Genomic DNA, 26,592 nt, shown 5'->3' on the forward strand with positions numbered 1-26,592 from the left:
TATGACTGAGGGATAATGCATTGTTTGCACAAGTAGAGAAAGGGCCTATTAGCTGTACTTCCATTAATCAAATTCTAAAGGGTGCTCCAGGTAATATGAAACACAGAAAACCAGGATAAAGCATTTTGGAATGGAAGAGTGCAGCAACAGAGGCTTTCATGCATAATTACCAGAAATGAACTTTCCTCTATCTGCATAGAGCTTATAACCAGAGGCACTGCCTTAATCAAACTGTTTTATTAGCTCTTCGAAAAGCCACGCTCACCCTTGCAGACGGGCCTGTGGTCGCTCCACGCAGCAAAGACTTCAGCTATGCGCTGGCAGGTAATCGTTTTAGAACCCTGCAGCACATGGTCATCGTCACAGGTAAATTGAGCAGTTGCTCCGATGCTGAAAAGATAACAGATACCATTAACACCTGAGAAAGGCAATCAATTTTCCAAAGATGACGGCTGATTAAAAAAAATTAATTCATTATTTATCTCATGTCACTCACAGATAATGACATATACAGTCACTGCAGCAATGTCTTCTGAGAGCACATCCAGCAGCTCTCCAAAGTGTACATACCGCCTGATAACATTTTAGGTTTTTACCATGGACAAACAGTTGACTTTGATTAAATATTTCTAAACGTACTACTTAAAATCTCACATCTGTTCTGGGACAGTTTAAATGAAAAGCAAATACATTAACTGGGAGAAAAATTATTAAATAAGAAGAAGCTCCAATTCTGTTTCTGCATAAACGTGCACACCCAACTAAACTTTAAAAATATTTAGATTCAAATTAGGCAGCATGTCTTTTTTTTACATTTTTTTTTTATTCACCACTGCTATTACTTGTAGAGAAGTAAAAGTAAGTTGTCCAAGTACGATTTTCCTTTCAGCTCTAACTAAAACCATAACTTGCATACAGGTTGTGAAGTATTAGAGTTTAAATATACTTAACAGTTAATACATTTACATTATATTTTACAAACTTTCCCAGAGGATGAGAGTGGAGACTTCGGAGAGACATCCAAGAGGCCAACAAAAACACTAAAAAAGCTGCAGGAATGTTTTATATTTACTGGCAAGTGACAATCTCCTGTAATTTTGGATTTCTGGACTGATGAGTTTGGCTGCAAAACAAAAGCATTCCATCCAATGCAAACTCACAGGCCTGACTGGTTCTGGAAAAAAAGCTAAAAACAGTACAGGTGACAATTCCAAGGTGATATGTTTGACACAAAACACTGAGCTGCAACACAATCACCCAATGCCAGTTAATTTTAGTCAGAACAAACTGTTATTTTTATTAAGATAGCTTAAATTATGAACAGTTCAAACAGAAACCTTTAGTGGGCTGCTAGAAAAATACAGAACTGATCAACTATTCACCATCACTGTAAATCTAACTATACGTCCAAATCCAAGTGAAAATGACGTGATAAGAAGAAAGTATAGGTTTTGAAATGGATTCAGAAAATCTGCGGTTTCCTAACGAGATACCATCAGAATCTGAGACCTTCAGTAAACATTTAAAAGCAAAAGGAAAATAAAGAGAGAGAGAGAAAAAAAACAACCACAGCAGCACTTGGTTTTAAAAAACACAGCAAGGAGAAATGTGTTGTTTTGTCCAGTGTGGAACTTTTATCTCTTATGTGCAACAATGACACAAAAACTGCTTTGTTCTTCTGATGAGTATTCACCTCATTCATTCGCTTCAGCTACTTTCTTCTTCTCCTCCTGTGAGCCGACCCTTTTAGACCAGCTCACTGTCACAACCTCGCCACCCTAAAGATGCTTTGGTGGAAACTTTTCATCTCCAAGAAGAAGGAAGGTGTTGAGCAGAGCTATAAGCAGTTTGTGCATGTGTGCCAGAAAAAAACGACTTGCGTTCATGGACATTGAGAGGTACCTCAAAATCTTAAGGGTGTGCACTTTTACGCAGCCAGATTATTGCATCTTTTATGTATTTTTTTATTGTATTTGTAAATTAAAAGTACAAAAATGTTTTAAGCCAATTTAACATGCTCTCATTGTTTTGTTTTTTTTTTTACATCACAAGTGCCTGTCATTTACAGAGTGTATATCTACACACCTATAGAAGACGATAGGATCACGCATTTACTGCTTTATAATTAAAAAAGGCATTTCGTAAACATTTTAGGCTAACATGGTTAGCAAGAGACTGGACAGAGTCATGCTAATTATAATGCCAATAACAGCTCCTGTATCTTTATTAGCCTCTTTTGACTGTCCACATCGTAGCTTATTTGCTTCAGGTAAAAAACGTCGACTAACCTGAAGTCAGAACCAATCCGTTTGCCATTCTCCGGCTCCCCTGGGTCAGGACAGTAATTAGACACTTGTTTGATCCCCCCTTCATTCACTAAACAGGGAAAAGGACCAAGAATGTGGCATGTGAGGCACTTTGATTCCCTTAGACTCTATACTTTCAGAAAAAAAGCAATTTCCATGAAAAAAAAAACACATTGAAGGTATGTAATTTTTTTTCTATTTGACCTCTCCTCTGAATGCAAGAGATGTTTCATTATGTGTTTCATAGGATTGTGCTGAATTCACAACTGTTTGAGGATGGAGCCAGTGCCGAGTTAAAATAAAACAATTTTACCTGAGCTATCAAAAACAAAGGAAAATCTATCAGTGCCCAGAAGGGATTAAATAACCTTGAGTTATTGATTGTGGGAAGAAACAAAACCCCCTCGGTCACACTTTTTAAACATAATTATGAGGTTAACTGGGAAAAGCCATTGAGAATTTGTTTTAGACAGAGGATATTAAGGTGGTTGGGTGGGTGAGACAGATAAACAACGTAAAATGTTTGTGGATGTTATGATTGGTGACCAGTTAATATCTCCCAAAATTAAGATAATAAATCTAGTTGAATTAAACTCACAAAATTCATCACATATTGATCAGTAGTCATACAGCTACTCAAGACATTTAATCTTTTAGCTTTTTAAAAGACTAAAATCTAAAAATGTATTTATTTGCCAGCATCCCTTTTACTCTCATACTATTAAATAAGAGTTAAAGTTTGAAGCATAATTAAGGTTTATCTATTATCTGGGCTGACACAGAGTAGTAATCAAAGATTAACAGTCAGCTTAGATAAAATCTTTGTTCATGGAAGAAAATCTCTGTTTGGGAGTTTGAATAGGTGGTCTGTTGTCATTTCAAAATGACAGCAGCATGACGGCCGATTCAGCGCTCCCTTGAGAAAGGATGACCTACGACAAATGTCAAGCAGGGTCAGAACTTTTCAGGGAAAATCACGTACTGTTACTGCTGCGGCATCAGATGTGCTATTATTATCCTTTCTTGCCCAGCCATAAGCGCTTCTGCAGTTGCTCTCCCTTCTTTCGCCTCCATCTGTTAAGCATCGGCCTCTAACAATAACTAACACTAGTGGCTTGTAGTTCAATCCTTTCTGGGCTGATATGTCTGTCGAGCCTTTCTAATGCTGGTACTAATGATTCTGCCGCAGCAACAAGTTGCAAAGTCTGGCATCTTCCATTGTGCAGTGTGACAGGTGATGCTACTAAATTACACTGTCACAGTGTGACAATTTCTTTCTTTTTTTTCCTTTTATAAATTGAATGGAAAATGCCTGGCTTTAGAGGCTGCAAACAACTTCAGGCAGGGACAAATGTTCACCTTCTAGTAGGACACTGTTCTGAGAACAGTAAAACCTACAATAGAATGGTTTATATGGAAAAGCATGTATTCATTTAAATTATTCAAAGTGGAAGGGGGCTGAATACATATGCATGACATTCCTTTCAGACATTTTTGTACATTTTTAAAAGCATATTGCTCTCTTTCCACTTAACAAGTTAGTACTATTTTGGACTGAACTGCCACAAAATGGTCTAATAAAAGGCATTGAGGTTTGTTGCTGCAGTGAGTCAAAAAGTGAATGTTTGGGAGGAATAAGAACTTTAATATCGTGAAGTACGCTAAACTCGATAAAGTAAATTTTTTCCATTTAAAAATGAAGTTGATCAGCTTTGAACCTAATTTTTCCAGGTTGTGGTGCATTTGTGGGTTCAATTATGGGCAATAAATCCACAAAGCATATGAAGCATTTTCTCTTTGTATTTTAATGATATACAGCATTGTCTCATGGAGAGGATTACAGCCCTCTGCATTATTCATGTTTCCATGGAGTGCTGAATCTATGATGCGTAAGGTAATAAAGATTACAACCTGTTATCATCCAAGTCTTTAGCACTCCACTGAGTTAAAGGGAATAGTGCTCCAGATTTATGTTAATGACTGAGCTCTGCGAGCTATTACAATGCATTCTGTTTTGTCTGAAGAGTACACAAATCACCTGACAAGGGAGTGGTCACTCATCCTTGACTGGTGCTGTGTGTGTATGTGTATGCCACACATAAGTCATGTGTATCGCTTTCATATTTATGAAGTGAAACAAGGCAGAGTTTAGTCCAGTTTACCCTCCTGGTGCAATGTACATAACTGGGACTGATTTAGTTGACTTCATTTTTATCAGGACAATAAGTCCAGGACAGCATGGGAAAATGGGCCATAAGAAAGAAAAAGAGACTGCACTTCTGCAAAATCTAGTACTGTAGCTTAATTCCTTTACCAAACGATGCAGCAAAGAAAGAGACAGAAAGAAACAAAGACCCGGAAATAAAAGCGCTACATAAAAAAAAAAAAGAAAAAAATCCAAACAATGACGACAGTTTCATAAGACAAATAAAAGACTTACTCAAAGACAGTTTGTTAGTGTTGTCCTTTCCTGGTAATACTTTTACCCCTCTGGATTTAAGCTCTCCAGAGCTTTTCACTGGTTGAAAGCAATGGAAAGAGTTCATTAGATAAAAGAAGTTACAGTATTAGATGTGAGAAGATACAGTACCATTGTTTCTTTCTCTTCAAAACACTTGGTCTTGCAAACATCAAAGTCAAACTACTAACGCTGTGCATATTTTTCTAGTTATTGCATTGGCAATTCTAAAATAGTTTCGTTTTTTGTTGTTTGATTATTTTCCTTCTTATTCTTCTTTTTGTCATTTTGTACAAACAATGGATAACTGATTGGAAAGACCAGATTAATTATTTAAGGGACATAACATGGTGAATAAAAGAGTATGCCAACGACGGCTACAATATGCATCTTAATGAGGTCTAATCAAAGACAGCAGGGGGACACTTTGGAGACAAAAGCTAAACAATGCAAGTGGAGGTCATCATCCAACAAATGGCTAGCAGCAATAAATGGTGTATTAAACTAAAACAAAGGGATCTGAATTTAAAAGTGCTAGGACAAGGTCTCACCACTGCACATACAAAACAGAATGGTGGTTAGGCTTTTTTATTGAAATGTGAAAAGCTCATCTCTGCAATCTGAAATTATATGTTTTCTCAGATTTAAAAAAATGCTTTGGCAGGACACACCAAGGTGTTTTAACTCCTAGGTTTACAGCATGTTGTTGCACATTTACCAGGCATTCATTATAGTTTATAGTTTCATATCTACTTTAGGGGCCAGGCTTTGCAAGCACATGCAGTACATACACTGTAAAGTCATGACAAGAACTATATCAGGGCAATGGATTATAGAGCTCATAAAGTTGGATTTTCCAGAGGGTGAATACAGTATCTACTAAACAAATATTTGATTAAGACGATCTTAGTCTGAGGCAGAAAAAAAATCCTGCATGCCCTCAACAAAGGGTGTTAATCAAACTGTTTAATATTCAGTTAAAGATCAAAAACATGTTTTGTAATTAGCCTTCAGAGTGTTTCTTTTTTCTGCGATGATCCTTCCTGATCAAGGAGGGGGGCTTTTGTTACAGTGTGCTAATGAAGTAACTGTGTTTTACCTTGATACTGAGCCCTGAAGCCTCGATGGCGGTGGTTGCTCTCTGTTACAAAGTGCAGCCGCAGCCAGTTTTTGTTGCTGATGACGGAAGCTGGAATATTCTTTCCAGTCAGCCTGAAAGTGAAAATCATTTATAACAGAACATGTCATATACTTGAATTTGAGTCATAGCCATGTGATTATCTGCTTCAGTTTTACTCCATCACCAGACCTGTTCAAATTAAGGGAATGGTTAAAAACAATTGTGACAGACTGGCGACCTGTCCAGGGTGAACCCCGCCTCTCACCCGGAACATTGGCTGGAGACAGGCACCAGCACCTCCTGACCCCATTAAGGGACAAAGGTGTAAAGAAAATGGATGGATGTTTAAAAACAATCCACACAGGATGCCAAGGTAGTTTATGCAAATAAAAAAGGCTATCATAGTTCATGATAAAAAGTGTATTTTCTGGTATGTGTAATATATTGTTTTAACAATGCATTTTCAGTAAGTACAATATACATTTGTCAGTTTGACAAAAAAAAAACTTATGCTCTCCAAATATATGAATATTGTAAAAATTAGCACACATCATACTGATAAAAATTATTAGAACAAGAAAACATGCTCAACTTGTAACACCTCTTATTGCTACAACATTTTTTTTATTGTAGCATGAAGTTAGTCTGGGCAAAGACAAGCAGCTTAATGGCTTAGACACTGAGAAAATGTTAATTATATTGTTTTGTATATATTTAGTATAATAATTTGATGTATGTGAACAGGAACAAATCAAATGTAATAACATTGAAAAGATATGATCTGCCAAATAAAGTTTATCGTTATATAGCTCAATTTTTCTTTAGCCTGTGTAAAATCTCAAAAGTTACATGAATCCCCAAATTACTAGTTCAGGCAGGAAGGCTGCTGAAAAACAAGACAAGACAACAACCCTAAAAAAAAATCCAGTTTTTCTGAAAGATTTTCTGTCCACCTAAAATTTTACTTTTGCAAAGCTGTGTAAACTACAACAATTAAAAACAAAAACAAATGAGGTTAAACCTCTCTCTTTTTTGGGGGTAAATTATTGAAGTTGCTCATCAGTATTAAGGAGATATCATTGACAAATGCATGCAGACATTGTTTTTATCCAGTAACTGTGTTAGTATTCCAAACAGGAAAAAGGAAGTTGGTTTGTTACTAAACGTGTCTTAACAGTTTGTCAAAACAACTCTGTGTGACTTAAAGAGCACTCAGTTTTTCTCCCTGCTTCTTTACAGTGGGTAGTGCAGGATCAGGAAATGCTCCATTATCTCCGAGGTTTAAAGCTGCCAAGGGCCTTCTTGTATGGTGGGCTAACAAGCTTTTTTATTGCCTTCAAATCCTTACAATATGTCTTGTCATACCACAGTCAATAGAACAACAATGTCATTGTACAGTTTAAAAAGATGCTTCACACACGTCATAGGAGGGGCATTAGTGATGTTGACTCTCATGAGTCTTGCGTTTCCAAAATGGCACACACACAAAAGTAAATAAATAAAACATATCATCTTTACTTAACTTTTATGGTATGTATTTAGGCATTTGCAGTTGTATGCTAAATGTGTTTGATGCCGTTTCTTTGGCATTTTCTCTCTCTTTACTACCTCTTTCTTACCTCAGGGACAGAGAGACAAGCAAACTGGTGGAAATGAAGAATAGAAAGTGGCATTTAGAGAAAAGGAAAGACGAGTGCCATGATTGGTGGGAATAGTGAGAGAATGTGGGGACTTGTACAGTCGGTGGCTATGGCAAATTCTAGAAAAATCATGCCATCTTCCTTTTGATGTCTTCTTGTTTTATTTTAAATCTCTCTCGCTGGGATTTTAATCTACCATCTCAGAGAGGAACTGGGGTTATCTACAAAGTAATGCATGCTAGATTTCTACCGAGTTGCTGACCTAAATATAATTTTTGATTATCAGGTTTTACGTTCACATTATCCATCACAAATGACGGAAATGGCTCTTCTTAAAGGGGAATGTAAAGGTAATCAATTTTCACATAAATTTGACCTTTTTTCTCAATGTGTAATTGATAAAATGCTAATATTGCTACAATATACATGCATAATAAAAATCAGCCACTGGTCTGTAGCTATAGGAGGAAAAACTGCATTCAAGTTTGCTGGAATAAAGACTAAATTTTCACAAGACATCTTCTTTCAGAGGTCTTAATGATAAGGAATCAATAGAATAGAGCTGCTTCCATCCAAGAGACCCACTGATTATACCCCAAGAAGGAAGTGATGGGTTGAATTCAAAGCTATATTTTTTTCACAAAGGAAACATGTTGGAGAAAGGAAACCACGATCATCTGTCAATGACAAGCAAGAATGTAATAACACCAAAAAGCATGTTAGGCATCAAAGTGAGAAAATCTCCCTGTAAAAACAACGAGGTGTACAGTGATAAAATATGCCAGGCATTGATATTGGTTGCAGAACACCTGCAATAATAAAAAGAAGGCCTACCTCTATATGTAGCTGCTGTCTTAGTATTGACACAAAGGAATATAAATGCGCTCACATTGAGAGTCCATGCAAAAAAAGTGTTCAATATTTTGAGTCCACATGGTACGTTTGAGCTTTTTTTTCTCTCAATGTAATGACTTATGCCGTCATGTAAGCAAGGACAAAACTAAACATGAGAAATGTTGCATTTCTTCAAATTTAACAAAATGCATGTTATTTAAATATAGATAAAAATGTAGTATTTCTTTTTAGAAATTCAGATTTTGGTCTTTTAGAGAAAGGAACGAGTGAAGACAGCTAAAATCTTTTTTTCAGATTTCCAGACTCCACACTAATTGAAGAAAACCAAACGTGTCTTGACTTTTTAAGACTGTTTAAGAACCCTGTAAAAATCAAAATTAATTAGGACACACTTTTCCTTCCATGTCAGACATTTAATCTGTCAGCAGGGATTAAAGCAGGGATTAATTGGGTTAAGTTGTTATGTAATAATAAAGGCTGAGTTCTACATCACTTCAGCTGCTCCCACTTCTTCCTAGAAGGTATAATATTACCGCTCAGTGGATGCTAGTTGGCCAACACAATGACTGTAGAGGACATTGAGAAGCCTGTGGATTCCTAGACACTCCTTACATTTATTGCTCATATGAAACACCTGAGTCAATTCTCAATTCACATCCCTTCATTAGAACAGAAGCTCAATTTTACCCAGACTGTAACCTGTTAGGCATGCCGTTTAAAGACAATTTGATGGATCTTACTTTGCCTTGGAAGATCAATAAAAAATCCCAGAGCAAAGAAATGCAATCTAACGTGCATAATAATTTAACTGAAGTTGGTAATTTAGCTGCAAGACACTTCTTGCTCTACATAACCTTTGAATATTGCAATCTAACTCTAGCAATCTTTTAGCTGCGCTGTTGGAATAGGACTGTTCATAATTATTGAGCCGAGCAAAATATTGTCTGCTGTGGAGACAATCAATTCCAAAGCTAGCTGCCTGAATATGTTTATAGCATCCAAAAATGATACACTAAGTAATTGGAAACATCTGCAAGAGACTGAATCCTGACCGGAGGTGAAAAATGAGGTCGATAGACAACTAGAGAAAAGACGTACCAAATAATTACATTTTCTGGTTGAAATTCTTGTTATAAGCAACAACAAAAAAATGTTTCAGATATTTGCAATGCCTTCAAGGTTTTAAGCATGGTGCAGATATTTGAAATAATGACTGACATGTGATTTACTGCTTGTTGTTTTTGCCCTTTGTGAACAGAAGTGAACAATCATATTAAAGGTCAACACAATAACATTGTTTTTTTTTCCTCTCAACCTATCCAGAGAAGGTTTTTGTTACAAAAGTTTTTTTTTCTTTTTTTTTTTTGTTTTCAAACTGCTTTCAAAGAGATTGATGTGGAGCCTCAGATCAACCTTCAACACCTTGGCAACAGTAAAATCAATAAAACTCATTTGGCAAGATCTGATAAAAAAAAAAAATTCAGTTGATAGAAAGAAAAGGCAGCTAGATGCACAGATGAGTCAGCAAAAAATAAATCCATGTCCCCTGGTGCTAGATTTTAGTTGTGTAAATAATGCCATCAAACACTTTCTGGAAAGAAGTTAACATTGGGTAATACCTCGTTCGCCTATTTATTTCTTCTTATACATACTGAAAGGTTTGGTGGCACTTTACAGCACTTTCAACTCCATCAAAAAAATATATATATTTTGCTTTAAATGTTTCATAATTTCAAATCAATTCCTCCTGTGTTCGCGTGGCTTTCGCCGATATCCTTATCTCACACTGAGATATGCAAGGCAAAGTGGATCACATTTTAAGTTTATTTTCCTGAAAAGGATAAAAAGCAGCGATAAATCTGACAGAGTGTATGGTTCCAGACTGTCTATCACTGTTAAGCAGCTGTAAACCTCAAGGCTAAATTGACAGTTGGCTCGTCTCTGCCTGCAGCTGGTGCTATACATTACGGTGTTTGAATGTTTAGCAGTCCTACGCCTTGTATGCAGTCAGACACATTCATAAACAGAGAGAGAACAAAAGCTATGAGGGATTCAGGTTTCCTGAATTGGGCTTGTTTGCTTGTCTGTTTGTTTCCTGGGAAAAGTAGAAGCCATTTCTCTAAAGTGCAGGCCACAATGCACTTGGGCTCATAGAATCCTTTGGGAACCGTAGGGCTTAAAAGGAAAACGATGTCTAACACCCTATGACATTTAGGGGCGTACAGTAAAATCTATCAGGAGTATCACATGAGGCACAGTGCACGGTGCTACAGAAAGGAAAAAACGCGCTCACTAAAGTGCTGGATGTTAAACCTGTGTACCTGATCAATAGACATAATGTGTAACATCTTTATTTGTTAAAAAAAAAAAACACCTCAACCTGCAACTTTAGCCTTACTAAAGACTAAAGTTTTCCCTAATGCAAAAGTACCAGGTTTTTACATAAAAGCTGCAACAGTTGACTTTCCACTACTTTTTAATTAATTTTTTATCCGGTTTAAGGGGGATTTTATTGTATTTTCCAAAATACTTAAAACATTTATGTTATGTTCCACATGGACATCAATGACTTAAACACTCAGAAAAGACTAAAGCATTAGTTTTTTGTGCATTTCACACTGTGGCACACAGTTTGTTCTAACCAGCTAAACCAGGTTGCCAGACATTTTGCAGCATGAGCGTCACATATACTGCAAACATGCACAACTGCAAGTCAATGAACACCTGCGCTACTTGACTATTCTAGCAATGACAAATAACATTGATCTCATTGTATGCTAAGCAAACCCTTTGTCTGCACAGATGAAGATTTATTTTATTCCACACCCAGAACTCCACCCACTTTCTGAACAGTTCAGGGAAAACAATACGCGAGCACTTGGGGGCACTCTTTGACCACTAAACCTTCATTTTTTGATTATAAGTTCATACTAAAATATTTTTGAAACAAAACAATGATAAAAGATGATGCTTAATTGTAGCAGCAGAAGTAATGTTTTCCCTCCTGGCATATCAGAACTCTGGATTCTACACCATTCATCCCTACAGTCACAGACACTGTGGAAAAGCATCACTTCAAAGACCTAACAGGACTTTCAGTTTAAAAATCTCCTTCATTTCTGTACGTTTAAACATATTTAACATGTCTTTCCACCCGGCAACATGCATGTCAATAGTCGATCACATCACGATTTAAGCCAACACAGAAATATAATTTTATTAAATATTAATAGGGTTTTAGAGCAACTAAATAAGTGTAATCAGAAGCCTCTGACAATGATTATCTGGATATGTAAAATGTAACAGTATTTATAACATTAAAACTGTTCATTCCAGTGCCAATACACTTATGAGAAAAGGGTCATCTAGAGACTGCCAATCCACATCAGTGTTGTCCGGTCCCACATGAATTCTGCATCACACTCTTCTTAGTCATGTCAACATGCAATACTTAGCAGTCATCACCACACTCACAGCATCTCTCCGTTAGATTCAGTCTCTCACTGACACAGTGCCTGCTTCTCTCTCTCTCCCTCCATCTGACTATGAGAGACAACTCTCAGGGACAACAGCCCTTCTGCCGTTATGATTGATTAGACCTTCTGTTGGCTGAATTATAATTAATGGCCAGGAGGATCCCAAACTCCAGGCAGATGCTCATATTCAAACAAAACCCAAAGCAGAAGGATAAGCTTAACCCAAAGTTAGGAGTTAAACCCATTGTGGAGTAGGTGCAGAAATTTATTTCAGAAAACAAGATATATGCGTACATGAAGGCTGCCTTTGAAAGAAATCTGCCAATGATTTTGGCATAATTTAAAATGCTTAATTGTTCTCTATAAATTTGCATAAATCAAGCAGACACCAGAGGTACGTTTACAATGTTTTAGGCAACACATTGTCAGTGAAAATGTATTAAAGAATGCAATTAGCATTTTTTTTATCCCTGCTCTGAAGAAGGAATTATTTAAGATCCATAATAAACAATCAGCACATTCCAAAAAACAATGATTTATTGGGAAGATGGGGAGCTGAGAGACTTTGATGTGTAGAGGACAAAAACATGTCTACCTAAGCTTAAAGGTTAGACTGTCCAAACCCATCTTCATCTCAAAAGAAATGAGAGCTGACATGGATAACAAAAAACATTTGTTTTTATTTTATAATATTTCAACCTACATTTTTTTTGTTGAAAATAATAATTTAGCTTTATTCTCAAACATTTTACATGGCTAAACGATAGATACAGCTCCACGAACAATAAAACACAATAAAACTGTGGAGTTACCAAAAGTCTTTAACATATTAAATAATAGTTATGCATGTCTTAAGAATATCCCTGCAACAGATTAATTTAATAAAATAAGCTCCCACACTTTTAAATTCGGGGACATCTCTTGATTTTAGCTTACCAATTTAAGCATGCAAGCATTCCTTCCTGACTTTGACTGCTGCAGCTGTGTTTCTTTCAGGCTGTATTAAGCTATTTATAGGCTATTTAAAATCTCATAAAGGCTTGCAAGTATAGTTTGCTCTCCTTGTGGAGGAGAAAAGAGCAGCTTGTGCATGTTCAAATCCATGCTTGTGTTTAGTCATTTGAACCCTGGTGGACAGTTTTCAGAAAATCCTTAAATTTTAGCTGTTTTTTTATTATTACCATTATTCTATAAAGAAAGAATTGCAAAATGGTTGGGTTTGCAACTTAAGTAAAAATTATATAAAAGCAAGTGACAAAATAATTCATAAATATGTTGACAGCCCTGGTAAAAAAGTCTAAAAATGTTTAAAATCAATCCATCTTTATGCATTAGCATAATCAATCTCACAATTACACAAGAGACTCTTACTCTCTAAAAAAAATGCCATGTTAAAAAATTAACTACTTGATAAGCTTTTTTAAATACATACAATCTACTTTTGTCAACAACTCAGCACTTTGTCCAGGTTACAGCTAGGAGCTTTTGAACATTTGTTGATGGGTTTGTGAACCGAGATGACTGTGGAAGAAAGCTAAGCATATGTCTGGTGAGCCATTTCTGTGTTGCTTTGACTGCATCTTTTGGATGATCATCGTTAATAATGCTGAGCACTCCAAATTTGGTCTTCAGGGAGAAACAGACTCACATCATCACTGAGCCTCCATCAAAATTGACAGTGAGCATGAAGTGATTTTCCACATATTCCTCCCATTTCACCTGGAGTGTTTCCAGCCAAACAAACCCCCTGCTTAGATCAACTTAAGTATCCAGTGGAGTTTAGCAGACTCAACAGATATGTTTGTAGGGGCAGAGCATAATAAGATTTTTCTTGCACGTGTCATGAACAACTGCTTGGCTTATTATACATAGCTTCTCATGGTTCTTATGGAGACAAAATGTCACTTTTACTGCAGTCCTCTGTCTCAGAGTGTCAATTTTTTTTTTACCTCCATTATTATCCTGCTCAACGTGTGGTGGTAAAATAAAGGGGTCTCCTCATCAAACCCCTTAGCTCAAATCTATAAGTAATTGGCCTCATATTGACAAAATAAAATCCTGGATTAATAATTAGAAGTTCTTTAAAACTAGTTTTAATTAATGAAACCCTTCGATTACATTTTTAAAGGGATTATAAAATGGTATTCAAACTTCATTATGCGATTGGTTTCCAACTAAAAGGTCAGATTTTATAAGAATCTAGTTACCCTTTTTCTCAGAGTGAGATGATGCTTCTGCAATACAAAATTAATTTTGAGAATTTAAAACATTCTGACAGAGGTAGTGATAAATTTGTCTATGAAATTTAGATTTTTTTTTCACATCATGTTAAAAAACATGCTTTTTCTTGCTTATACACGTCTAAAAAATGTCAAATATTTGCTTTCACCAAACAAAAATGATGTTTTCTAGAAAGTCTTTCTGCAAGAAATGTTGAAAACATATCAGACACATCCATAACCTTATGTCACTGCCTGTGCTTTTCATTTCCACACCATGTCAACAGTACGCAAACATACTGCCTGCTCTGAACCACACATAATAAAAATACTTGAATTCTCAACTTCAGCAATACAACTGTGTCCCAACCTCCCTCCCTCCTCCTCCGAGGTCAACTCACCAGATGGTTGGCTGTTTGGAGCCTTCTATTTCCAGATAATCCGACTTCTCCTCCATCTGAAATTCTGTGAACACCAGAGAGATGGTGTCGCCCGGATCAGCCAGTATGGTCCACTTACATTCCCTGCTGCTGCCCAGGCCTCCGGCACCACCCCCTCCGGCCGTGCCAGGGGAGTCACCGCTGGGGAGATCGAAGCTGGAGATGAGCCCGCTGGAGCCCCTCAGGGTGCCACCACACGTGTCCTCGGCTGTCAGTCAACAAGACAACAGCACAGGGTGGGGAAGAACAGATACATTTACTCTGGGTTATTTCCGACCTTTAAATCAAAGCCTGCAGGCATAAAACATCTGCAACTGTCCACTTGAATAAATCCAGATCAAAGAAAAAAAAAGACATGTGAAAGCAGGACTAGGAGCTATATAAACAATCTAACCACACGCATTTTTGTTCATCAAGCATTGCAGTGTCTTGAAGCACTGTATGTAATGCAACTTCCTGGTTTGTTACGCAACTGTTAACAGAAAACTAAATTAATTTCACTTACTCTTATTTATAGTGTCAAGAACCATTAACACAAATGCCGTCAATTAACAAGAGAACATATAATCAATTAAATTAATTGACCGAATAATTGAACTTTAATTCTGTCAGTTTTCTTCAATGCAATTAAATTGAAAAGGAAGTCTTAAATGCCTCACCTCAACCCCCCGAATCCTTTTTTTTTCCTTTTTAGAAATTGATTTTTTTTTTTTTTTTCCCCCCACAATGACCTGTCAAGTTTCTAGCAACAAACAAAATGTGATAAACACATCTCATAATCCTGGAGAAAAAAAAAATCCAATGTGGGAAGTGTGGCACGTCAGCTGAATATTAATGCACTCCACCTTAACAGTGGCTTGCTCTCTTTCACTCCAGATTCCTTTCCACTTTCCTCTCACTCTTTCTACTAGAAGTCACCACATCCATACATCCCTGTATCTGTTTTTTTCCTCTCTGAGGAATCCTAATGATGGCAGGGCTTTCACAGTTTTCACATCATTTAAGACTAATACGTGACACTCGACTGTGCCAGCTAAAACCTTTGATGGCTCAGTGCTGCACTCAGGGCTGTCAGAGATGCCAGCCTTAAAGTATTCCCCAATGGTGCATTAAATGACTGGTCCAGAAACAAGGAAGTGGGTGTATGAAATTGAAGCGAAGATGGGGAGGGGGAAGGGAGAAAATAGACGAGCAAAGCATTTATTTGCTTTGATCCGAGTCTTTGGAGACATTAGCAGAAGCATGACAATGGATCAAAGTCCTTCTGATAAAGGCAGAGATGAGAAAACGATACTGTTTGACACATGAATGCCTAAGACATGTGTGACTTGTATCAAGGGCAGGCTTAGTCCAAACTCATGCGTTGATGGTTGGCAGCATCAGTGTACGTGAATAAATAAATAATTAATTCAAATCACTACACTCTGCAATATAAATTTTACTCAGAATAAATACTGTAAATAACCCCCAATGCATTTAGAACAAATTAAATAGTCCTCTGAGATTTGAAGAGTAATTTGCATCAAGTGAAACTAAACTGATTTTAAATGCTGTAAAATATTCCCAACATAATAACATCACAGACCCTAATAAGTTATTAAAGTCAATTGAGGTAAAAATTAAACTTAAAAGCAAGTTTGACAGAACTGTTAAAAAAAAGTGTGAGTTTTATAAAAGAGTAAATTAAAAGTGAACAAGACAAACAAGACAAGTTACCTGATAAAAGATCTTGTTTAGTTATATTGTTAGAAAGTGACTCAAATTTACCTCCACTACTGGATATGCACCAAACAAACCTAACATTTAGATACAAGATTCCTTAAAACTTTCAATATGCAGATATTGAGTTCTACATGTTAGGTGTTTTTTTTTCAGTACTCCTCTGGAGGAAATGCTGGAGGAAATATTCTAACCTACATTGACTTGTTGAATTTTAACATTATTTTAGACTGTCAGACTTGAGGAAGCTTACATCATCTGTACCCAGTTCTCAGCAATGAACACTGGGTTTAGTGAAGTCATATTTCCATGATATTGCTTATTGTGAATGCCAGCAGTGACAAAAGTACTTACAACCAAAAGGGAGGAGCCAAACAGACAGAAAATTTCAAGTCAAACAATGAGGGCGATAGAAACATGAAGGCTGCTTGTCGGGAAGGAATTTGGTGAGAAGATTTGCTGTTATCCACATATGGACCACAAGGACAGACGAAGTGCTTTGATTTTCTGAGGAGAAATCCTTCAGACCATTAACATAAGAATGTCAAGACTCTAAAGTGAATGAATGCAACATGTCTCAGCATAGCCCATCTTGGGAAGGCAAACAATGTGAAACCATTCAACATAAAGAACCTGCTGTGTTAACAGGATTTTTTTTTTTTTTTTTTTTATTTTGTTTTTTTTGTAGAAAAAATCCAACATTCAAAATTTGGTTTAATTACACAAAGCCATATGAAACAAATTTGGTATTTAGATTGAAAGTTTTTCGTTTTTGTTAAGAGCAACCCCATAATACAAAGCTGAAGCAATAGCTAGAAACTTGAGGCTGTCCATTTTAACTCACCAGTAGAGAGCACAAACATTTAAAAAGTTATATTAAAATAACTAAGACTATAGCTTATTAATGGTATAAAAATGGTCTATTTAAACACAAAATGTTTTTTTTGTTGTTGTTGTTTTTTTATTCTTACCAAAATCTGAGCTAAGTTAATTGCTATGGGGGCATCAATGAAGGACACACAGCAACTGCTGTAGATATCTGGCAGGAATGCTGTGGTCTGACTCACCCAAATATATAGTAGATTGAGCAGCATCAATCAGACACAGTCAGCATGTTCATAAATCTGCATTTTATCAAACAAATCCATTTCAAAACAGACATTTTGATTTAAGTCTCACTAATAAGGGTTCCTTTCTATTTTAATAACTTTCTGGTTTAGAAAGTGTTGGAAAGCTGCTCTTTTGAATAAATCTACACTCTAGGTTAATAACATTAAGTCAAAATTTCTTCTGTAAAATGGCTCCAGAAAAAAAGAGCAGTACTCCATATGGTCATAGTATGATGACTATGTTTTATAAACCACAGTTTTATAATCAGCAATGTCATTTTCACCAGCTAAGGGTTTTTTTTGTTTTTTTTTTGCTTGGATGGAAAATCTTCTATTCCATTCACAAGCTGAATCACAAAGTTAACACCTTATGATTGTGAAATTCTGCGGAAAAGTCAGAACAGAAAGAGTTCCTGGCAAACATCGAAAGTAATTAGCCATTTTCTTTCTCAACATCGCTTTATTTGATGCTCCACATTTTCACAAATCACTAATTGCCTACTTCTAAATGGTATTGTTCAAAAGAAACAGAGTTTAGATGTTTAACTGTTTTTAGCAATTAAGAACAAAGAACTGAAGATCAGATTAATACTTACTCCAATGAGATTTGATTTTGATTCTGCCACCACTTTTGACCACATGACAAGTGAAAGGCTTATTAGTTACATAAATAGATAACAGTGTTCTATATAAGATACAGTCTTGTTGTCAAAGGAACAGAAATATATTATTTGAGTTGCATTTTGTTGCAAACCAGAATAAACACAGTCTTGTAATTCTGACAAGCCTATATTTAGGGACCAGTGGAGACTCGACAGAGTGACTAATGATGCCTGGCAATGTCTAGTTAAAGCGGTGTTGAAATGAAAGGTGGATGCTTTCATCCAGCGCAGTGACATTTGAATGAACATTAATATTTTTGAGGAAACTAGCTTTGCTAAAATAAACATGCTAAAGAATTATTTATCCCAAAAAGTCTTTGAAAGAATCAAGTTAGTGATCTAGCACTGACCAATCCAGCCGGTCATACTAATATAATTTTAAGGTGGTCCTAATATCAGAAAAATGTTAATACATTTATTTTGTTTTTTCTAAATCCATCTTAAAACTGAAGTTGAGATTTAATCTAAGTTTTGGATGTTGAAGTGGTGATAACACATTCCACACTCATTAAAGTAGCCCATTAGTTTTGCCTCATTAGGAAGTTCTGAAGCAGATACTACCTTCAGCATATTTAGCAGCATATTGTGTTTACAAATCTTTCTGATCTTGCAAGTCACTCTCATCATCGTTTTGATGGAGTATTGAAAAAAGCAGGAGCTTCTTAAAGAGACAGAGGCCAATTTCAAATTGTGTCAAATTGAAAGTAAAATTTATTTTAAGTTATGTTTGATAGATACAGTATTTTTTATAAAATGGCCTTATGCTCCGGGAAAATACATAAAAGGTCTCCAGACATTTATATAGCACAAAGCACAGAACAATGCTTAAAGAATGTTTTCACAGTGTATATAGCATCTCTGCAGTGGCTTTGTGCCATTCCCCATAATTAGTCAAAATAAAGTAATAAAGCTGTTGATACAGCATTTTTTATTTTTTAATCAGTGGGAGTATATTAAGCTTTTGTTACAGGTAAACTGATTTAAAGACAACTTATCCTAAAGGTTACAACAGGGCAACACATTGCCCAAGTGGTTACCAACATCATTCATCCAATAATTTGCATATATTTTTGACTAGTAGCTAGGCTAAAGATTTGCGAATAATAAAAAAGAAAAACGTATTTATGCCCATGAAAGATCATAAAAAACCCCATCACCTGTAGACTCAATGTGCTACAGGTGAAGACAAATTGCTCAGAAAATTAGAGCAATGATTTGAAGTAGAAAGCAACTCATAACTATGCAGAGGAAGCAAGACAGGTTTCTTGTCTATTTCATGGAGAAGCAGCCATGCATAGTATTGTAAATTATGAGATGCAAAATGCTAGCAGAGACGTAAAGACGCTTTGCAGTGACAATATTCTAAATACCTTCACTCTAGTAGGACTTTGCAGGTTGTTCTAGGTTACATGACAAAATCTCAGGCAAAGTTTTATCAAATATTGTTTATCAACAGAGCAGAGGCACTGAATGTTGGGCAATATGTTCCTTAGCAAATCGATAGAGCATGCTCTGGATTTAAAAACGAAGAAGGGTCTGCCTTAAAAAAAATGGTGTCAGGAAAAAAGATTGCGTGAGGATTAGGACTGGTTTAGTTGAGCTCATTTACATCCCCAGCATCAGCAATCTAATGCTACTTGAGGAGGGATTAAACCTCCCTCTCCTTGACTTTGATCAGATATACACCACTTGTCTTTCTACTTTGAAATATTCACCCCCAAGGATAGAAAGGAAGGAACTCATGTATAATTTTCAACACTACCTAAGGTTTTTCCTTTGTAATAATACCCATGTTAATGTAAAGCAGTGGCACTTTCTACAGAATGTCTCTCATTTGCTCTGCAGCATGTCATGTCAAATACCAGTTAGGTTGAAGAATGGGAACAGGTCTGTATTGGGTGCAGAGGTACAATTATATTGCTTCATGCTCATTGCTGTGGCTCATTACATTATAGCAGCCATCGGGTTTTTTCCCCTTTCTGAAGTTTAAATGAGCCTCAAGAAAAGAACAGGAGAATTAAATGAATAACAAGAAATTAAAGGATCAATTGAAATTACACAATTACAGTAAGGTTTGTTCTGTTTCACGAATTACATTTTAATTATCTAAATTGCCATCATCTCAATGTTGAACTTACAATCAGTGTTAATGGACATGGAACCAAATGTATAATATTCAGCTCCTTAGTCAAATTTTGGCTTCTAGTAGTCAGCTACTTAGCCAATCTCAGCATGAAAGAACAACCTGCAACAAACTCAGAGCATGTTTGCAAAGTTTTTCTATCACTGAGGCAGCAAATGGCATAGCTGCATGTTTTGATTTTTTAACAAAGGATTCCTATAGCCTAATTTTCTTATTCTGTTGAAGTGTGGCTGGCAGCCAAAATGACAGCATATTAATAGACCATTTTTCTCATGTTACCATCCTGTCCTCTGTTTGCAGTTTCATTGCATAGTTTAATGAATGTCAAGAGACAATTTCAACAGAAGGGATCAAAATGGACTTCTTGGAGGTGTGATGGAATGCACTGTAGCCATTAATTTTACTTTGTGCATTTTTTTTCCTATTCATCCTTGACTGTGTCATATTTCTCTTCCCTTAGAATAATATTTCTTCCTTCCATAAATTTAACAGAATCTATGCTTATGCAGTAGAAATTAAAGGAAGATATATGTCTAGGATTATTTTGTTACACTTTGCCATATTATTTTCCCTACACCTCTATGTCCATCATATGTGTTGTTCACAACTTAGCTCAACTTGTCCACCTTTGACTGGCTCAACAAATTTTGAAGGGGTTCCCTAGTCAAAAGTTAGATCTAAATCCTAATTAGATGCTGTATATGTTTTAAAATGATCCAAGGTGGCTGAATTAAAACAATTCTCCAAAGAAGACAGGACCAAACTTCCCCCAGAACAATTAAAGTTGTTGCCACCAAGGATGGTAGTTGGAGGGGGGAACAGGATTTGTGTTGCTGTGTGTTCACCTTAAAACAATCAGTGATGAGCAGAAGGCAGGATCTCGGAGAAAATAAGATCAAAGGACCATCTGGCTGCATAGAGGAGCAGGCCCAGATATTGCTGAGAGATTATGGCTCAAGCAGTGGCTGTGCAGCCCTAGAATGAAGGGATGTTTCTGGCCTGTGGCAACAGAGGCCAGAAACATCCCTAAATGGAAAGGAACAATTCACATCAGCTTTCTCCAGCCTCTAAGCCCACCATATTTCAAACATATGCCAAGCTATTTTCATTGTTCCGTGTTTTCGATTGTGAAGTGAAATCCTGCATTTGCTCTGCTGGTATTGGCATTTCTCACCATTAAATATTAACATGAGAGAAATATGTGACCCCTTTGAAGCTTAACCTTTAGTTTGAAGAATTTGTGCATCTAAATAAACTGCCTCAGCAGCTAACGATTAAATTAATGGATAAGAAGAGGCTTTGGCCTGCTTTTCACAGGAATAACCGCATGACTTTTGAGAAAAAGCAAAAGGCACAACAGAGAATATTTTTAAAATTCAAACATTTTCAAAGCTTAATGCATTTCAAAAACTTCTGGGTCATTTCACCTCTGAGTTTTGTATCAATCGCTACGTTCTCCCTTCATTCTTTGCTTTTATAGCCGCAAACCAATCATTTCATTTTCATTTGTATTATTGTAAGTTTTTTTTTTTTTTTTCACTATTTGAGTATTCCTATGAGTGATGAAGGTAATTAGTTATATTGGTTATAACTATTTAATCCCCACAAATAACTTATTTGCATTTTATTTTTTCAAAATGTTCAATTAGTTTTGAGACTAATGTAAAGTTTTGAGAAAACTATTTTATTTTCTCAAAAGTTTACAAATACACACCATTTCCATTTATTAACGTTCTTAATCCATAAAAGTAATAAATGTGAAGTGACTCAAATTCTAGAGGACAAAAATTAAATATTACCAGATTAGTACCCCAATAAAACCAAAATGACACATAACAGATGCATATAGAGTTAAGACAAAAAACATAAATCTATTTTATTTATTTTTTTACTAAACAGCAGAATCTAGCTAATAGTTCAAAGTATGGGGTTGGGCAGCAACCTGTTCTGTTCTGCAACATTAATGCTTGTAATAAAACTATTCACAGCTGATGTCCAGTTACCTGTTCATCTTTCCAGACTTTATCTTTTGATGCTTATCAATTGATAATTGTGGTGTTCCCACAATGCCAAATAAAGTGTTTGATGGTTACAAAAATCAGTTTGTTTGTTTTTAAGAAAAAAAAATTACTTCCACTTTTTCATATTTTCAAACAATACACTAAAGTTGCAATATTTTGGTTTAGCAAATAGAGTTGTCTTATTTATTTATTTATTTATTTTTTTTTTTAAAGAATAATTACAGATCCAACTTACAATTTTTTTTCATTTTGAAGGCCAGGGATAATTTCCATGCCTTGTAAAGTCTGTTCTTGTTATAGTTACTATTGTTAAGCTGTAAAGAATGTTACCATTGAAATCTATCCCAGAAGGCTACAGAAAAATAAAACCATCATTTTTTATTATGCCATTTATGTGACATCATATTTGCTTGTTAAACTTTGCTTTTCTTCACACTAAGAAATTCATCATAATATCTGAGAAGAATGAAAAAATGGCTTTTTTTAAATAAAAAAAGCCATTTTTTTTACTGTGAATAGTTTTATTACAAGCATTAATGTTGCAGAACAGAACAGGTTGCTGCCCAACCCCATACTTTGAACTATTAGCTAGATTCTGCTGTTTAGTAAAAAAATAAATAAAATAGATTTATGTTTTTTGTCTTAACTCTATATGCACGTAGTCCACATGGACAACGTGGACTACGGCGTTGTCCATGTTTTTAATTGTGCCTCATTCTGTATTTAAGTTTCACAGCATGGAAAAGGATTGAATACAGTTCAAATAAAATAAACGATGAAATCAAATGCTAACCAAAATGAATAGACAGTAAGTAAAGCTTTAATTCAAAGTTGAATTAAAGCAGATTTAACTCCAGTGAAAAAATTAACTTATTTCAGTTAATCTAAAATGTGATGATTACATACGGCTATGTTTAATGGACATGGACTTGTCCATCCACGAGCCCTAAAGCATTCAGAAATATCTTAGAACACCTTCATTTCAAAATAACTTTCAGATAACGCAGAAAAGGATTTTCTGGGTCAGTCCTGAACAATGGGCCTCATTTAAAAACAGAAAGGAATAAATTGCATGATTTAAAAAGCTGTAGTCCATCATTCATCAACCAGCTGTCAGATAGAAATCATCATCATGCTGAAGTGTCTCTTCTCATTCTGCATACTTTATGGCCTGGTTAAAGAGCTTGACAACACAGATTCCTGGTTATTCTACATCTCTGGAACCACATGAAAACATTTACATAACTCTGTATCTGCATCAAAAATAATACTGTAACTAAAGTAATGCAGAGTCAATTCTCCTCACTAAATGTTGTTTATGCACTCATTAACTGATGTTATGATTTAACACAATGTAATATCTAAATGTTTGCATGTATGGACATTGTTGGCATGCTGGGAATTTATTCTATGGTGCTTTGTAAGCTGAACTGTCAGCAGCATGCATCACGAATGACTGAACACATGATCCCACAGGAGATTAAAAGTGTTCCACTCATTATCAGTCAAATATAGACTAAAAGCTGCAAAAACTATGGCTGAAAACATTCATATATTCAAGCTAGTTGTCCCCCAGAGATAAATATTTAATTAACCTTTTAAACCATGGAATCTCCAATCATCTCCATCAACATGATTAAAACATTTCCATCCCATCTGATTGCAAATATATTTATTGCTCTAATGAAGGGTTGTGTCATGCATTAGTACAGGAAGAGCTAATATGTAAGCCAATCTCATAACCATCAATCTGTCAATCATTAAAAAGCAATTAACACTTAGCAGTTAATAAGAGAAGGTCAGAATAAACTCGTCACCCCCTCGTTTTAAATTTCTTAGGGGAACACTAATGTAAAATGACATCAAGTACTCTTTCAAACCATACTGTACAGCTGCAGTAAAATGTAGGTATAGGATCAAACAACCACATTCCTTTTAATTTTTAGTAATAAAAGAAAATCTCACCTCTGCAGATTGGCACTGGAAAATCCCACACTGACACTCCAGCTGTGCTGGTCACGCAGGTGAGGAGTGAATGTCCGTCCAGGACGTAGCCTGTGACACATCGGTAGCGGATCTTGTCGCCAACGTTGAACTGAGTACCATTGCGTATCCCTTTGGCGGGAACTCCTGGGTTTCCACATGAGCTGCTTCGCAACTCTACAAAAGAAAGTCAAGAAGGAAAGACAAAATTAGTAAGACGATTCATGTTAAGTCAACAATCGTTACTTTTGCTAACTTAGCTAGTTTTCAAGTCACAGAAGTTATTTGTCATTTTGACCTGGCTGGTTTGGTACAATGAGAGAGCAAACTGTTGAAGAGTTTTATAAAGGGCTTTCTAATTCAGACTGGACAGCTAAATCACATAGGAGAGGACTGCTTTACTCACTAGATTGGAGACATGTTGTTAAAAGCTAAACAATATTGTTTTTGTATTTATTGTATTTAGTGCAAATACAACAAACGCAAATGAGAAGAACTCAGAAATTGATTGTAGTCTTTAGGCATTTCATCCGTCAGAAATCCTCTATGAAAAACAAAACCGGCCCATGTCAACAAATAAATAAACATCCAATAACCTCATTGAAATTGGCAGTGGACAAAGTGGTTTAAATAAAATATTAAAATCACTGTTTTGTAAACGTCGTGTACAATTATTGTTATCATGGTAAATTGGTAGCTACAGACTACAAATTTTGTCAATTTTTATTCAAGCTAGCCAAAACACCTCAATTATGTTGGGAAAATTAATCTTCACTTCTTCATTATCTTCATCTGAGCCATTTCCCAATTATATTAAGGGTACTTTATTTTTTGTTGTGTGATCTAGAAATCAGCACAACTATACTGGACTGTCAGTAAAAGGGAAAGATCAATATTTGTTGCTCTTTAGGCTTAGCAATGTCCCTCACAATCTTTACTTTAGGCTAGTTTAAAAAACGCATAAAGGCCTAGTTCACAACTTTTTTGGCATATATTGCCCAAAGTGCAGGTCCAAATGTTTTATTTGCTGACTTGCCAAGAGCTGACTGAACATGACATTTAAATAAGGACCGATATAGCTGACAAAACAGCCGTGGAGATCCATACCCATCTGGCCCAAGCACGTTTCTTCACTCTGCAAATATGGTGTTCCTGCAACTCGATGTAATCAGAAAATTCTAATTAATAAAAATCTTGAGCAGCAGTTTTCTAATTCTGTAGAAAAATAGCAGCTCTGGTCTGTCTTGCATAGATTATTCCTATGATCTCTAAGCCTGAGCAAACATGAGTTGAGCCTACTAAGGTTGTCTTTAGAATTTGAAATGTGCTTATGATCTTTATCATCTTGAAAAGGACGCGTTCTTTGAATATTACATTTCACCAGTCCGCCCCTGACAGTGTGATCTCTGTAACGCAAACCAAAGACATAACTGATACGTAGCACACCCTTAAATATCAACACCCACCTTGACCATCTGTCTCATAGAAACCCCTTGTAGAAAGTATTGAGCTTAGCAACAGCGTAATATAAAGTAGTGAATAAAAACAGTATATATGCTTAATGTATAGCATACTAGGCAGCTCATTAAAGCATTGCTCTACCTTGTGGTATGTTTGGTTTTTGGGTGATTAAAGCATGTAAAGTCTTGATTGTGTTCATATACATTTACTTTCTTTAAGACATATATATTGTACAACATAACTTGAAGGTTGCTGCTGCCATGAAGAATTATTTATTGCAACAGAAACCATTTACTAATGTCTTAGGCATCAGTATGGCCAAATCTATTAAGCTGTCTTTTCAATTAAACAAAAGGACATGGTATTCTCCTCGTCACTTCTGAAAAGTTTAAGTACCTGTTTCTTGCAGCCAGAGTCCCAACCCACTTTTCAAAATGTCAGAATTTTCATTTCTTGTCTCTTCAAAAAATTGCTTTTTACCCATTAATCAAAGCAAAGTACGGCATGTGTAAGCATGCACAACATTTTAGCTGTGAGTGAAACGCTCGACATAATGACAAAAACAAGGTTTCAGTTTCATTGAGATGGATTCATGTTGTCTGTTCCATACGAGTCACAGATTTAACATCGATTAGTGAAGTTATACAAACAACATTATCCATATTGCAGGCAGGTTTATATGTAACATTTTCACTCAGTCAAGAAGCTTGTTTATGAGCAGCTGCAAGACAGAAAACAAAGTAAAGGGGCTTTGAAAGCAATTTTATCATTTTTGATATTTAAAAAATGGCATGTTGAAAATGGCACACACCCTTTTTATTAATCAACGCAAATACCTTTACAGGCTTTACACCAAAGTCATTTCATAATTACTGATCACCTTTCAAAATGTTTCCACTGGTCATGTTAACAAAAGCACTACAAGGTACAGATGGTCTTCCTTAGGGAAAAAGGTTGAAACCTAGCTTTTAAGTAAATAC

The 26,592-nt window shown here is 35.8% G+C and overlaps 1 protein-coding gene across 4 annotated transcripts in view; it reads right to left on the reverse strand.

The window, feature by feature from the left end:
- The window catches only part of LOC106960921 (CUB and sushi domain-containing protein 3-like), a 220,871-nt gene that overhangs the window by 135,092 nt on the left and 59,187 nt on the right, over window positions 1-26,592 (reverse strand). For 3 of the 4 annotated variants that reach the window (XM_015054319.1, XM_015054318.1, XM_015054320.1), the window contains exons 4-9: window positions 24,134-24,328; window positions 14,476-14,722; window positions 5,864-5,976; window positions 4,747-4,824; window positions 2,289-2,376; window positions 266-390 (exon numbers count right to left, since the gene is read on the reverse strand). In XM_015054319.1, the coding sequence (XP_014909805.1) occupies window positions 266-390; window positions 2,289-2,376; window positions 4,747-4,824; window positions 5,864-5,976; window positions 14,476-14,722; window positions 24,134-24,328 (846 nt within the window). The remainder of the gene's footprint in view (window positions 1-265; window positions 391-2,288; window positions 2,377-4,746; window positions 4,825-5,863; window positions 5,977-14,475; window positions 14,723-24,133; window positions 24,329-26,592) is intronic. The other variant, XM_015054321.1, reaches the window with a different exon arrangement.

The sequence above is a fragment of the Poecilia latipinna genome, unplaced genomic scaffold (assembly GCF_001443285.1).
Source record: "Poecilia latipinna isolate Pla-1442-1.1 unplaced genomic scaffold, P_latipinna-1.0 Scaffold1243, whole genome shotgun sequence".
Classification (NCBI taxonomy): domain Eukaryota; kingdom Metazoa; phylum Chordata; class Actinopteri; order Cyprinodontiformes; family Poeciliidae; genus Poecilia; species Poecilia latipinna.